Genomic DNA, 15238 nt, shown 5'->3' with positions numbered 1-15238 from the left:
TTTGTGGGTATTGTGTATGTATGTGTATGTATGTATGTATATGGGTATGTGGATGTGTATTGGAGTGTAGTAAAGTCTTGACTTTACTAGAAGTGATGCAAAGGAGGAGAATGGAATGGAAGTCTGGTCCCTCCCAGGGCACCCCCAGTCCTTCCACTGGTCACCTTCAGTGCAGGCCCACAATCCAGCTCCCCATCATTTGCATGCAAATGTATTCTAAGTGCCCCAATTAAGGCCTGAAAACCTCCTAAAATGATCTCAGAGCAGAGCTGGTGATTGTGGTGAGGGTTTGTGGTGGCCTGCAGCAACTTCCTGGTCTCCCACTCCCCTATCATTTGCACCCCAGTTTGAGAGTATAAGTGAGGCTGTGTGTTAGGGTGGTTCTTTACAACGCTGCAGCTGATGCTTAGAATTCATATACAATAATGTTCAGCTCTTGGAGGCTTTTCCCCCCTAAATTACCCACAAGCGTGACCGTTTTTTTGTGCTGTCAATTTTGCTAGGGACATGCAATTTTAGAAGCAGTTTCAGGAAACTTTTGCCCATGCATTGTATTTCACAACAGTTTTTGTCATAGGGCCTTTGGTGGTCTGGGCTGAGTGCAAATAAAGTAAAAAAATTAAAACAGCATAGGTCACGTCACCCTATATCCAGAACCCAAGCTAAGCTCCCTGGTCTCGGCTCTCACTTCTGCCTATAACTGCCGCCTTTCTCCTCTGGAGGAGCCCTCGGCTAATCGGATGCCGCCAGGTCTTAATTGAGAGAGGAGCTAAGCTAACAGTTCTGGAAGGAAGAACACCACCAGGAACAGGCAGGCCGGGCCAGCACAAGCAGAGAATCGTCAGACAGGCCGGAATCAGGATTGGAGAATGTAGAATAGTCAGTGGACAGGCAAAGTATCAGGATTGGAGAGGTCAGAATAGTCGCAGGCAGGATCAGGATTGGATAGATCAGAGTAGTGAATCAGGCAGGCAAGGGTCAAAACACCAAAGATCAATAGAATTCACAAGGAATATAACACCCAGGAACAAGCTAATTGAACCTAACAACGGGCAACCATTTACACACTGAAATCCCCTTTTATATCCCCTTTTCGCGCCATTGCGTGTGACGTCATCACGCCGGCGCATAAACCAGGAAGTGCACCGGCGCACGCGTCATAGGGGAACTGGACATGGAAAGGACAGGACGCATGCGGCGGGCGTCCCCACCGAAGGCACGGCGGACACCCCCGCATGCTAGGGGGCATACCACTGGACCACCAGGGTAATCGGCTACAGTCCTTACATTTACTTATGGAAGGGTGTACTGCATCTATTTGGTTAACTGACAAGTATTTCCTTTAATTTTCCAATATTTAGTAGACTGACCAATGTCACACATTTTTACAACAAAAAATCATGCCGTGTGCCTGCACCCAGACCCGTGCAAAGACTCCAGGTGCAGTCACAAGGGTAGGCAAGTGTGGAGGTAGATTCTCAGGCTGCGTTTATCAACAGACCAAGATGTAGCCCGGTGTGGCAGTAGCTTTAATCAGTCTACTAGTAAATTAAAGGATATACCTGATTGGCAGCCACGGTTAACCAAACTAATGTTTATCCACAGGCAGAGAATTAGCCTGGCAGTAGCCTAAAACTAATTGCAAATTGGTTGCTAGTGGTAACTGGTATAGCAGACAATAGGAAGATATATTATACACTAGAATTTTAGCAATTATTAATATTTATATAGCAGATTTGTCAACCACTACGCTTTACAAAACAAAGGGATAAAAGAACAAGACATAGCTTACATATACAGGCAATCATTACACAATAATCAGGTATAATTGCATATTGTAAGTAGACAATAGAGGGAGGGACCAGATTGGAGAGTGTACTGTCTAAAAAATGGTAGGATGTGAGACATACAAGGGTGACTGTTGCCAGTGATTGTAGTAGGGTTGCCACCTGTCCAGATTTGACCCAGACAGCCAGGTTTTCCGAATAAGGAAAACTGGGCAGGAACTACCTTGATTGAAATGGCAATCAGCCAGTCCCTGACTGCTGTGTCATAGCCCTGCCCCTGTGATGTAGCTTGCTCTATCTGCAACATCACTGGCCCCTCTGCCATCATGGCTCCACCCACTGCCTGGATCATGGTCCACTGAAAGATGACAACCCTTGATTGTAAAGTAGGGATGCACCGAATCCACTATTTTGGATTAGGCTGAATCCATCTTGGAAGATTCGGCCAAATACCGAACCAAATCCTAATTTGCATATGCAAATTAGGGTCGGGAAAGGGAAAAGTGGGAAAAAATTGGTTAACTTACTAGTTTTGTAACAAAAAGGCACGTGAAATTCCGCCCTCCCCACAATTTGCATATGCAAATTAGGATTCGGATTCGGTTCTGCCAGGTACAAGGATTCAGCCGAATCTGAACCATGCTGAAAAAGGCTGGATCTTGGCCGAATCCTGAACTGAATCCTGGATTCGGTGCATCCCTATTGTAAAGTTCTGTTAGTTACGTTAGTAATGGTAAGTGCGTAGTGCAAAGTGGAAAGCTAGTAGATAGTGTGTGGGTGAGTAAAGATTAGGGGTGTTGGGTAGTTGCTGGAGGCTTAGAGATCATAGGCTTGACAACTTAGCTTTTCAGTGAGCATTTGAAAACCACTAAAGCTCTAGTGAGATAAAGGGTGAGTTCCATAGGAAGGGGGCTTTACGTAAAATGGCATTTTTGCGAATGTTTAGTGCTGCTTGCAATGAGAACACATTCGCTTAAAGTGGACCTGTCACCCAGACCAATTTCTATTTTTTATTAAAGCATTCATAGCTGGTGTAAGCTCATTTAAAAATATGAGCTGTCAAACAAATACTGTCTGCCCCTCCTCTATGCCTTGGGCATAGAGCCAGGGCAGAGTATTACTTTCACTTTCCATTCAGTACTTCCCAGATGTCACTTTCCATTCAGTACTTACTAGATGTCACTGCTCTCCCCACATTACCCCAGTTCTCTTAACCATTTAATTGTGTAGCCAGGACATGGGGATGGACATCGGGTCCCCCGTTCTGGTGCACAAACAAGATTTTGAGATGATTCAAGGCTTGCCTTAATAACAGTGTCCACAAAATGGCTCCTGCCTGCTTCCTATAATTATGAAGAAAGTTAGTCCAGCACCCACTGTTTCATGAATAAAACGGCCTTTATTGGACCAAGGGCATTACAGCAACGTTTCAGACCAACTGGTCTTTTATAAAGCTTGATAAAAGACCAGTTGGTCTGAAACGTTGCTGTAATGCCCTTGGTCCAATAAAGGCCGTTTTATTCATGAAACAGTGGGTGCTGGACTAACTTTCTTCGCTAATATTGCCAGTGGAAGGTGGCCACTGGAGGACGTGCACCCAGCCAAAGAAGTGAGTTGCAGTTGTGCTGACTACCAATCTGCTATCCTATAATTATGAATTCACAGACTGAAGGAAACAAGATTCAAATAATTTATAATGTGTAATGAAAGTCCATTTTGCTTGACTAATGTGATAAAAACACATTCTGAATAATATTTTGGGTGACGGGTCCCCTTTAACACCTGCTCTGGAGTTAAACTAAATATTTTATCTCAAAAAGCCCTTGACAATATTTTATTACATAAATATGGGGGGGTTGTGTATGCACACCTGAGGCCAATTTCAAAAAGTATAAAGCCCTGTCTAAGTAATTCAAGTAAATATGCCAGTGCATGTAATTTTGAAACAGGGTTTTTTTTGTTACAAAGTTATGATCATAATATTGATAAGCCACCATACCACGTCAAGGTAAAACCCCACATGGTGGTCCCTAACTTATTTATCTTTAGTCATAGTAAAAAAGGTACATTACCTCTCTGTAGTAAAAATTCTTTATGTAAACATCTCCAGTGCTTTGGTTTCAAACTCTGTGCTAAATCCTCCCCCGCCAACTGCTGAGCGGCTTTTAAGGGAGAGACTGCCTTAAAGGAAAACTTTACCCCCAAAATGAATACTTAAGCAACAGATAGTTTATATCAAATTGAATGACATATTAAAGAATCTTACCAAACTGGAATATATATTTACATAAATATTGCCCTTTTACATCTCTTGCCTTGAACCACCATTTCGTGACTCTATCTGTGCTGCCTCAGAGATCACCTGACCAGAAATACTACAACACTAACTGTAACAGGAAGAAGTGAGGAAGCAAAAGGCAGAACTCTGTCTGTTAATTGGCTCATGTGACCTTACATGTGGTTTGTATGTAAGTACAGTGAATCTTACGATCCCAGGGGGCGGCCCTTATTTTTTAAAATGGCAATTTTCTATTTATGATTACCCAATGGCACATACTACTAAAAAAGTATATTATTATGATAATGGTTCATTTACATGAAGCAGGGTTTTACACATGAGCTGTTTTACTCAGTATCTTTTAATAGAGACCTACATTGTTTGGGGGGTATAGTTTTCCTTTAACCAACGCCCATTTTAGAAAAGTAGAAGTCAGGTGTTGTAATTAAAAACAAAGTAGAGTGATATGTGCAGTTGCACAATAGTGTGTATACATGTGTAAGTGAAATGTGAAGGTGTGTATGGTAGTGGTAAGGGAAAGTGTATGTGTATTTGGGAGTATGTATGTAAGAAAGCATAGAATGAAAGAGTGTAAAGAAGAACTAAATAAAAGACACAATAAGTGTGTGTGTACATAGAGAAGTGTCTAATGGGACGTTGGTTTTTTCACGGCTAGATCCTCCCATGCCGCTAGCATTTATGGCTTTTAAGAGAGAGGGATTGCACAAACCAAGGCACAACAAGTGAGGGGGACCACCAAAAATATAAAGGGGTGGGTATGAGGGTGCAATAACCACATGAGCTTAGCCAAAGCTTCCGGCAAATACATAAATATGGGGGGGTTGTGGATGCACACCTGAGGCCAATTTCAAAAAGTATAAAGCCCTGTCTAAGTAATTCAAGTAAATATGCAAGTGCATGTAATTTTGAAACAGGGTTTTTTTGTTACAAAGTTATGATCATAATATTGATAAGCCACCATACCACGTCAAGGTAAAACCCCACATGGTGGTCCCTAACTTATTTATCTTTAGTCATAGTAAAAAAGGTGATAAAAACACATTCTGAATAATATTTTGGGTGACGGGTCCCCTTTAACACCTGCTCTGGAGTTAAACTAAATATTTTATCTCAAAAAGCCCTTGACAATATTTTATTACATACACTGTGAATGTTCACAATAGCTGTTTGGTGGCAAGGAAGTCGAGGTCTGTAATCGGTCAAAAAGGACACAAACATGGTCGCTAACATTCACAAAGGTGTCTGCGAATGTTTTTTGTGCTAATGACTCATTACATTATTACATTCCCCTATTGGTGTGTTAAGAAGTAATGAATAAGGAGGAGAGAAGGTCTACAGTGCAGTCTGTTACAGGATCTAAACTGAATATAATGTGAACTGATACCATCCATGTTAATGGCATAGTAGTAACTATAAGAACACTAAGAGGCAGATTTATCAAAGTGTGAGATTAGAGTTAACCACGGAAAAATTCACTTACTTTCTATTCATTCCTATAGGATTTTAAGAAATGTATTTATCAAATGGAGAGCTCTAACTTTCACCTGTTTTCTGTGGTAAACTCTAATCTCCCACTTTGATGAAAAACTCATCTACAACAACACAGAACATCAGTGTTTAGTGATGACAAATAGAACATGAAGTGAGAAAAGTGCCTAATGATACAAAATGTTCATCTTTCCTGTTTGAAGAATTGTGTTTGCATTATGGTCAGAGAAGCACAGAGCCTTGCTTGTAGCACATACCGTATCACCACAATATAAGGTTTGCGCTGTTGACAAAACAACTGAAGACTCATCTATGACTGTGAGCACAAATGTCATGTGCTAACAAGAATTTGTGCACCATTCATTAAAGTTACATGCTCCTTGCACTTTTGTATAGTTGCTCTGAGGGACATTGCACCGTCCAGTCTTCTGTGATAAATTTGTGCACAATTGCACTGATGCTAGAGCACCCTGAAATTGCCACCACCCTGGGCATGGGTTTCCACAGTGGTTTGTATTAATAATCACAACCCAAGCGCATCATGCACTAATGCCATTAATTAACGATTGTGTTATTTGTGAAAACTGGGCACTGTTGCAATGATGCTGGAATTCTAGGAGAAAATGATGTGTTGTGGGCAAAAGCACTGAAATTTGCACCCTGTACTGCATGAGTAAATGCTCCTCCTGATATTCGTGAAAGGAAGACTTGAAATTATTTCAATCAGTTAAAAGAACATTCTAGTTACAAATATGAATCTCTTATTTGCTGTTTCTATATGAGCAAACCCTTGCCTTGTTGTTTTAAAGGAACAGTTCAGCTTGATTTTTAGTATGTTAGAGAATTGCTAATTCTAAGCAACTTTTCAATTGGCCTTCATTTTTTATAGTTTTTGAATGATTTGCTTTGAAATGGAGGTCACTGACAAATGTTCTGTAAGGCTACAAATATTGTTATTGCTGCTTTTTATTACTCATCAGGCCCTCTCCTTATCATATCCCAGTCTCTTTTACAAAGCAATGCATGGTTGCTAGGGAATTTGCACCCTAACAACCATATTGCTGAAATTTTAACTCAAGAGCTGCTGAATAAAAAGCTAAATAATATAAGAAACTCAAATAAAAAATGAAGCCCAGTTGCAAATTCTCTTAAAATATCACTCTCTACAATTACTAAAAGTTAATTTAAATGTAAACAACCCCTTTTGCCCTCATGCCTAACTAGGCAAAACCAATAAAGGCCATAAATCATGATGATGTTATTCGTAATAAAAGCCTTGATTTCTTGATTTATTCCCAGTAAATCATTCATATCCTCAGATGCATACATGGGTTAGCAATCACTAAAATATAGTCTGCTGCACCAGATAGGGCCAGGACAATATTAAAATATGGTGTAAGTCCCCTGTTTCAGTAATTTTTCCTCTTGAAGCCCTTACTTTTGAGCACCCTGATACCCACATTCCCTACCCCCAGCACTCCAATTCCCTGCCCCAGAAAAACTCCACTTGCCCCCCCCCCCGTGATGTCACCACCACCCTCCCTCGATACTGGTTGGTAGGTTTAAGAGGAAAAGGTGTAGCTCTATGCACAGTATTGGTTCAATTACAATCTCTATTTTCAGCCTTAGTTGATGTTAATAGGAGTCTAAATTACAAATATATGTGTACTCTCCAATTTTGGGAATGCATGTGTATTTATTATTTTTTAAATTTTTTTTTTTTTGTGATTGTAGTTTACTCAGCATTATGATCCTTTTATGGTAGTTTTCACACTCTGTTGCAGACTTCCTAGTGAGTGCTTTGTTCACTAAAACAAAATACATTTTCTTAACCAACTTGAACTTATTGAATATCCCCCCCCCCAATAATTAATCCCAGGCCCTTGAGCCACACTCTTCTTTTTCTTCTGCAAAGGACCCTGTGTCTGGGTTCATGAAGTACAAATTAGCATAATCAGATTAGCTGCAGTGTTGTACATTAGAAAGAAATAAAAAGGAGGGTGGTGGAAACAAAGTGTCTCTCACAAGGGGAAAGTGAGTAATGCATGGAATTGCAGGGGGCAACTAGTTATAAAAAGCTGAATTGGCTTGGTAACAAGATACTGAAAGGCTGCACCTGCATTTCTTTAAAGTCCCCTTTTAAGATCTCTTAGATGCTATTACATCGTTGATCTACAGCAAAATGTTAGAGGGAGAGGGATTAACAAAGAAAATGCAGGGAAAATTAAAACAGCTCTGCATTACATTAATTGATTCATCTGGCTTGAAATTAAGCAGTTTCTGCACAATGTGCCAAAAAACAAAGCGTTTTGATTTGTACTCAGCATGAAGAGCTGATCAGGCAAGTAATCTGCTTTCTCAGATAAGACAGATAGAGAACCTGCAGAGGACTGATAAGGCAGGAAACTCATTCTTTACAGCAAATACATTTTCTATACCTTTATTTTGTTTATGTGGGAAGAAGAATATTTCTGAGAAGAAAACTGGAAATTATCAGAGGTAGTTTAAGTTTGCTGCTGTATGTATTAGGGTTTTGTTCAAAACACAAAAGAAATTTACAAATACCCCTTACTCATAGGGGGTTCTTTACTAAAATCTGAATGATATATATATATATATATATATATATCATTATTTAATAAAACCACTTTGACCAAACTTAAATCCACATTTTTAACTTATTTAGCAATAAATTAGCATAAAAAATTCTGGTGCGGAAAAAGATTATTGTGTGATTATTTTTTTCGGATTTGAAGCCTGGAAACCTTTTTGAGATTATCGCCTGAAAACCACTAATTCTTCTGATTATTGTACGAAACCCATCGCAGATCATGATATCTTCCAAATGTAAACGGTACATGTGCCATTGACTTCTACATGACCTTGGCAGGTTTGAGATGGAGTACTTTTTTTTTCTGGACTTTTAGCAGCCTCAGGGTATGATAAATCTTTTCCCCTTGAAAACTTTGACCAGAAAAAAAATCTGACTTTAGTAAATAACCCCCAAGTGTTCAGGTCCCTAAACAGAACCAAAAATTGCATTGAAAAGTGCAATGAAGAAAAAAAGTATTGTGCAGTATAGCACTTAATAATAGTGTTACCCATTTTGCAAGTGGCCAATAGATATATGTAGAATCCAATACAGAAGCATAACAATATCCAAAAATAAATTTTTAAAAATATGGAGAAAAATTGTGGATTACTGTTGCCACTATTTATAAGGGCAAAGTAAGGGCCATAACTGAGCATGGTAATGGCATAGCTAGGGATGGTCAGGCCATAATAGGGCATGGCCTGGGTGTGATTTCTATATTTGGAGGTTAACACCTCTGAGTATAATCTCCTAAAACTGAGCATGCAGTGGTGAGAAAAGGAAGTTGATCCTGCTGTTAAATGAGGCCCTAATTCATATACAATCTCAAAAAATATTGTTAAAACAGGTCAACCTCTAGAAATTTTGAGACCCTGAAAAATAATTGGATGTGGGGCCCAGTAAAATCTAGTAACACCACTGCTTGTGGTCTTTGTATCTGTTACAGCAGTGATCCCCAACCAGTAGCTCGTGAGCAACCTGTTGCTCTCCAACCCCTTGGATGTTACTCAGAGCAGGAGCTTATTTTTGAATTCCTGGCTTGGAGGCAAGTTTTAGTACTGCCAAACAGAGCCTCAATGTAGGTTGACAATCTACATATGGGCTACTAAATGGCCAATAACAGACCTTATTTGGCACCCCAAGAACATTTTTCATGCTAGTGTTGCTCCCCAGCTCCTTTTACTTCTGAATGTTGATCACGGGTTCTAAAGGTTGGGGATCCCAACGTTACAGTATGGTGTGTAAATTATCTATAAAGTTCATTGCAGGAAAGGTATTTAGCACAGAGGAAGAGGAGAAGCTGCAGAATAGGTGCAGAGAGAGCTGTACATGCTAGGGACAAAGCAGAATAATAGTTCTAACTCCCAACAGCACGACTAGCCCAGAGCATTCCCAGAAAGCTGGAGTGTGCTCAAGCAGTACTGGAATAAGGAGTGCTGTTCAGCAAAGTTTCAGTAATAAATAGTGCTTCCTTTTGACAATTTCTCATTTTATATGTCAAAAGATAGATTAAATATTTTATCGGCTCCCCTATCCTAATGGGGCAAATTTCCCCTTTGCTGATATATATCCCCTGCTATATAGCCCACTGATACGGAGCAGCAATTCCAATTTCAAAAACTTGACTGTTTAAATGGATGCAAATCCTTATGATAACTGAATCTGAATCTGCAACTGCGGCAGTCGAATATCGAGGGTTAATTAACCCTCGATATTCGACCAGAAGTAAATTTGCCCCTAGGTGTATTTTTTTCATATTGTCCAAAATAATTAGTTCTGTGTGGTGTGAGAGCTGCTTTTAGAGATTGGTTATTTGTATTGTGTAGAATCAATTTATAATTAAAGCATAGACCAGCAGGGCAATGGCAAATTCGTTAAAGAACGAAGAACTCCACTTCTGTGGTTTGTTTTCAAAACATGTCCAGTTTCCCACATTAATATTATAAAATGATTTCTGCAATTCATCTTTCAAATTTGTGTGTACATGTTACTAAAAGACCACAGCCAAAAAGACCAATATATAACATATAAAACATCCAAGGACAAAAAAAACAAAATTATTACAAAAAACATTATTAAATAATTTATTGGAATATATTAACAAATAAATACAAGTAACAAATTTTAAAACTCCGAAAAAAATTCTTTGGTCGGTGCAGCTAACTAAATATAACTTGGGGAAACTCACAATTATTTCATTACCAACCTACAAAATTATTTTAATAAATATTCATGAAAAATAAAATCCAGTCATCAAGGATAAGCACTAGGATATACAGTTGGATCAGTCTTATTCTATTAGGGGACATTTTTGCAGAAAAATCATGAAAGACAAAAAACAATAGTCCCAGCTATATGTTTGTCTCACAAGCCTGTTGTTGGGTTGGGAAATGGCATACTGGGAGACTGTGGGCGGCTTCTTTTTGACTTTGGGTGTTAAAACACCCCCTATAAGAATTCACAAGTATTTTCCCTTGTCTGTCAATTCTTACTTAACAAAAAGGCAAAGTAGCAGAGCTAATGGAGGTTATTTATTGGCAATTTGACCCAGTGTTTCAACAACTAAAAAAAACTGATGAAATCTCTCTATGCCGTCATACATTAACAATTTGCTAGGAGAATGTATGTAGGTTGTAGGTTAATTCATATAATTGATTTGATATATATATATATTGCGGGTTTCATATACAAAGGGGCACATTTACTTTGCTCGAGTGAAGGAATAGAATAAAAAAAAACTTCGAATTTCGAATGTTTTTTTTCCGGCTACTTCGGCCATCGAATTGGCTACTTCGAATTGAACGATTCGAACTAAAAATCGTTCGAATATTCAACCATTCGATAGTCGAAGTACTGTCTCTTTAAAAAAAACTTCGACCCCCTATTTCGCCACCTAAAACCTACTGAGGTGCAATGTTAGCCTATGGGGAAGGTCCCCATAGGCTTTCCTATGTTTTTTTGGTCGTAGAAAAATCGTTCGATCGATGGATTAAAATCCTTCGAATCGTTCGATTTTTCGTTCGATCGAACTAATTGCGGTAAATCCTTCAACTTCAATATTCAAAGTCGAAGGATTTACATTTGGCAGACGAATATTGAGGGTTAATTAACCCTCAATATCCGACCATATGTAAATCTGCCCCTTAGTGTAAAGACCCGTACTCCAATTCTCGTTTCAATAATAGATTTTATTTAGTACATAAATCCGACGTTTGGGCCTTTTTCAAGGAAACGTCGGATTTATATACTAAATAAAATCTATTATTGAAACAAGAGAATTGGAGTGCGGGTCTTTACGCTAAATTTGTGTGTGTGTATATATATATATATATATATATATATATATATATATATATATCCATTCTGAATTGAGTAAGAGCAGCAAGACATCCAATACCCAGCCAATATATTGATTAAAATAAAAGAACTGTTGTGGAAACATCTGCCTACCATTACCAGCAGACGGTTCTTTCGTGGAAAAACACTTTCCAAGAAAGACACAAATATACAGATGTACAAATGCTGCCGAGGTAGGCAAGATCTAAAATCTGAAATTATTAATGACCCCAAATTCTAATATAAAAGCATGGTGAGTTATGAGAGTAAAGAAAACAAGAAATGAGGTAGCTAAGTGTGAGCAATTCTTCTGGCCATTCCACATCAGATACCCTAATCATTTAAGTGGCTTTTGCAATGCATGGTTCACTCTGAACTGTAACAAGCATAATGGAAGTTTTCATCTCTCTGATGTCATTATAATTTCCCGTTGCTTGCCCAAAGCTGCACCTTATCCAAATGACCAATGAAAACATGTGCTGGTAAGTCAGCCCTGTGATCCAATATTTAGCGTCTGACATAACCATAAATAAGTATCAACGTTACATTTTAAGCATGCTGACAAGACAACTCTCTCACTGCTGGTACATAGGGATGGGCCTTGTTTAGCCGCAAAACTGACGCCCATAGACTTGTATGGCGTCATACATCAAAAAAAAAGACGTGCATCAAAATTTTTCGCCGCACGACAACATTTTTTTGACGCCCATAGACTTTAATGGACGTCGGAGACATTTTGCATTTGGCAAAACTAACCGGGTCAAATTCACCCATCCCTACTGGTACATCCTTGGCTTATAATGGCTCTTGTCATTATAAGTGAGTTATCAGAAAACTTTATCAAGAATTACAGAATTAACTCAGCACAAATAGGTTAATGCATACACAGCACAACAGTGGATAATACTCCCATTCTCTCAGCATTATGGTGAGGGCTCCAATGACCAGCAGTCCTGTGTGTCACTGCTCATCCCTGGGGAAGAGTCATTACTGTGACTCATAACAGTCCAGTCTCCCATAACTGTGTGTTCTGACTTAAAGAGACCCAAAATGCTTCCCTGAGAACTTCCTCCAGTTTTCCTTATTTCTTGATCTCCGAGGATGTCAATGAGGAAGTTGATGTATTTCATAGCCAGTCTCAGCGTTTCATTCTTGCTCAGTTTTTTGTCTGGTGGGTGGGTTGGGATGAGTTTCCTTAGCTCAGCAAATGCACTGTTAACATTCTGCTGCCTCCATCTCTCTCTGGTGTTAGTGAAAATCTTGCGTGTCATTTTAATCCGCAGCTCTGCAATATGAATGGTGTAATGTAATAATCAGATCATGTCTCTATAACCAATATTTTACATAAGAACAAAATAGCTTTAAAAGAATTTTTCATTCTCAGAACTTCAAACTGACGTTTCAGCCTAACCCAAGGCCTTGAAACGTCAGTTTGAAGTTCTGAGAATAAAAATTATTTTTCTTTGTAAGTCCAGTGAGTGTGCATCCTTCTGGAGGTATTGAGAATATTTGATGTTTTTGCACCCAGGCATATTTAATGACTTTGTCGAGAGCGACAGTAGCAGAGAGCAATATATACAGTATATATATAAAGGACTGGCCAGAGTTGGGATGACTTTGACGTAGTTGGCCATCTTAAATATATTGCAATATATGGACAAACAATCCCTGTTTTGTTTAGTGCAGTGCAGAGGACCTCTTGTATTTGTCCATATGTATTTTGCGGTCACAGCCTCATTGCACAACTTTCCCTTATTTGTTTTAGGGATTAATTATATAGCCATTCTGTAATTCGGAGCTTTTTGGATAATGGGATTCCGGATAACAGATCCCATACCTGTATGTAATTAGAAAAAGTCCATAGAGATGCCAGCACTCTCGAAAAAATTGTAGTTACAGTCACAGCAACGTTATTCAATACAAAAAGAAGTCCGCATACTCAGGTCTTAAAGAACAAAAAATATTTTTTATATATACGTGTATATATATTTATATATGTATGTATATATATATATGTATATATATATATATATACATATATATATGGAGTAAATATGATGCATGGATTAATTAAGTTAAGCATGCGTCAAAAAAAAACAAACTTGCACAGCATTTCAACCACTTATATGAAATGTTTATAATATTAGAAAATGTTATGTTGGCTTAAATTGCCATATGTCTGCAGTTATTAGAAAGAGAGACGCAACAAATAATGCATGGTAATGCATTTGTGGGTACTGTACTGAGTTATATATATTTATTAATTTATATGTATTAATTGATTTATGTTATATTTATGAATGTATTATTTAATATATTTTGATTTATAAATACATATACACTGTAAATACATATAAATTGTTTATACAAAGTACAGGTGCAAGGGGACAAGTACTAAAAATGTAAATATTAGTTGCAGTATTTTTTCCTTCTGTCCAGCTAAACTGAATATTTGGGGGGTGCAACTATTTTCAATGTTTAAAACAACACTGATCACAGGAATGCTTTTAGACAGTTCTTTGAACATGAAAATTATGAAATGATCCCTTTGAAAAACTGAAATAGCCTCAGTAAATCTATAGTTCTGAGTAAATTCTGATTTCCTTTTCATTTGTGATCATCTATAAATAATTGACACTTAAATACTTAAAATAAATAATGTTGATTTAGCTGTAAAACTAAGTTAAAAACAGAAAGAGAACAAAAATCTTGAAAAATGGGTCAATATTATTTAATATATATTTTAATATATATATATATTTAATATATATTTCCGATTGTCATCTTCCTTTACCCTTTTTGTAAAGGAAGATGACAATTATTAGGTAGTGAAGAGTGCCTGGAGAGACATTTAGTAGGAGTAAAGATAGCACATATTTCATAATGCAAAACACTTACCTTTCAAGAAAACTTTCTGATGAAAAAATTTCTCTTACAAAATCAGTTTACCAGTGTGCTCACTGCTGTCAGATATCTAATCGCTCACAAGATGTGCTGCTGGATGCAGGCAGACTCCCCAGTGATAGACTAGTTTGTAACTCCGCAAATGCGCAGACTTCTCTTTCATTTATAGAAAAGCAGAGCCTTTGTCTGACGTGTGTCACTGCTGCTCCCAGAAATACTTGGTTTTCATCTCCTGGGAGATCCATTTTGTCAAATACCAAGATCCCTCCCATTATTTATCCTAGACTTTCCACTGGCCAGAGGAATTGGTGTTATTACAGGGGTCTGTGCTGGAGTCAGTGTCCAAAGTCACAAATAGAAAGAGAACAATAAAATAGAATATTTTGTGCTCGTAAGGAACATGTTAACGTATACAGCATAGTGCAATGGAATTAGAACTGAGCTCTCCATAAGGAAATAACCTATATAACAGAACTAGCATAGGTCAAATAATTATGCATCATAACATGGGTTTGGGAATAAAATATTGTATTGGGTAAGAAATAAGAAGGATTCTACTTGCAGCTACAGGTAAACACATTACCTAAGCATCCAGACTGCATTACGAAAATAATCATATACAGGTATGGGACCTGTTATCCAGAATACTTGGGACCTGGGGTCTTCCTGATAAGGGATCTCCATACTTTATGTTTACTAAAATATTGTTTAAACTATATATATATATATATATATATATATATATATATATATATATATATATATATATATATATATATATATATATATATATAAACCCAATAGGATTTTTGCCATCAATATGAATCAATG

General features: G+C 37.8%; 1 protein-coding gene across 1 annotated transcript; it reads right to left on the bottom strand.

Moving 5' to 3' along the window:
- Positions 1–11555: 11555 nt before the first annotated feature.
- On the bottom strand, positions 11556–14627 carry tal2.S (T-cell acute lymphocytic leukemia 2 S homeolog). The gene is made up of 2 exons (XM_041577611.1): positions 14402–14627; positions 11556–12788 (listed from the first exon to the last, which is right to left on the bottom strand). The coding sequence occupies exon 2, from the start codon at positions 12772–12774 to the stop codon at positions 12427–12429; it is 348 nt and encodes a 115-aa protein (XP_041433545.1). The 5' UTR covers positions 12775–12788; positions 14402–14627; the 3' UTR covers positions 11556–12426.
- Positions 14628–15238: the final 611 nt, after the last annotated feature.

The sequence above is a fragment of the Xenopus laevis genome, chromosome 1S (assembly GCF_017654675.1).
Source record: "Xenopus laevis strain J_2021 chromosome 1S, Xenopus_laevis_v10.1, whole genome shotgun sequence".
NCBI lineage: Eukaryota > Metazoa > Chordata > Amphibia > Anura > Pipidae > Xenopus > Xenopus laevis.
Note: the sequence above shows the minus strand (reverse complement) of the source record. Positions and strands in the feature narration are given on the sequence as shown.

Excerpts from the sequence above, each read along its gene's own strand:
- tal2.S (XM_041577611.1), bottom strand. The coding sequence starts at position 12,774 with ATGACACGCAAGATTTTCACTAACACCAGAGAGAGATGGAGGCAGCAG.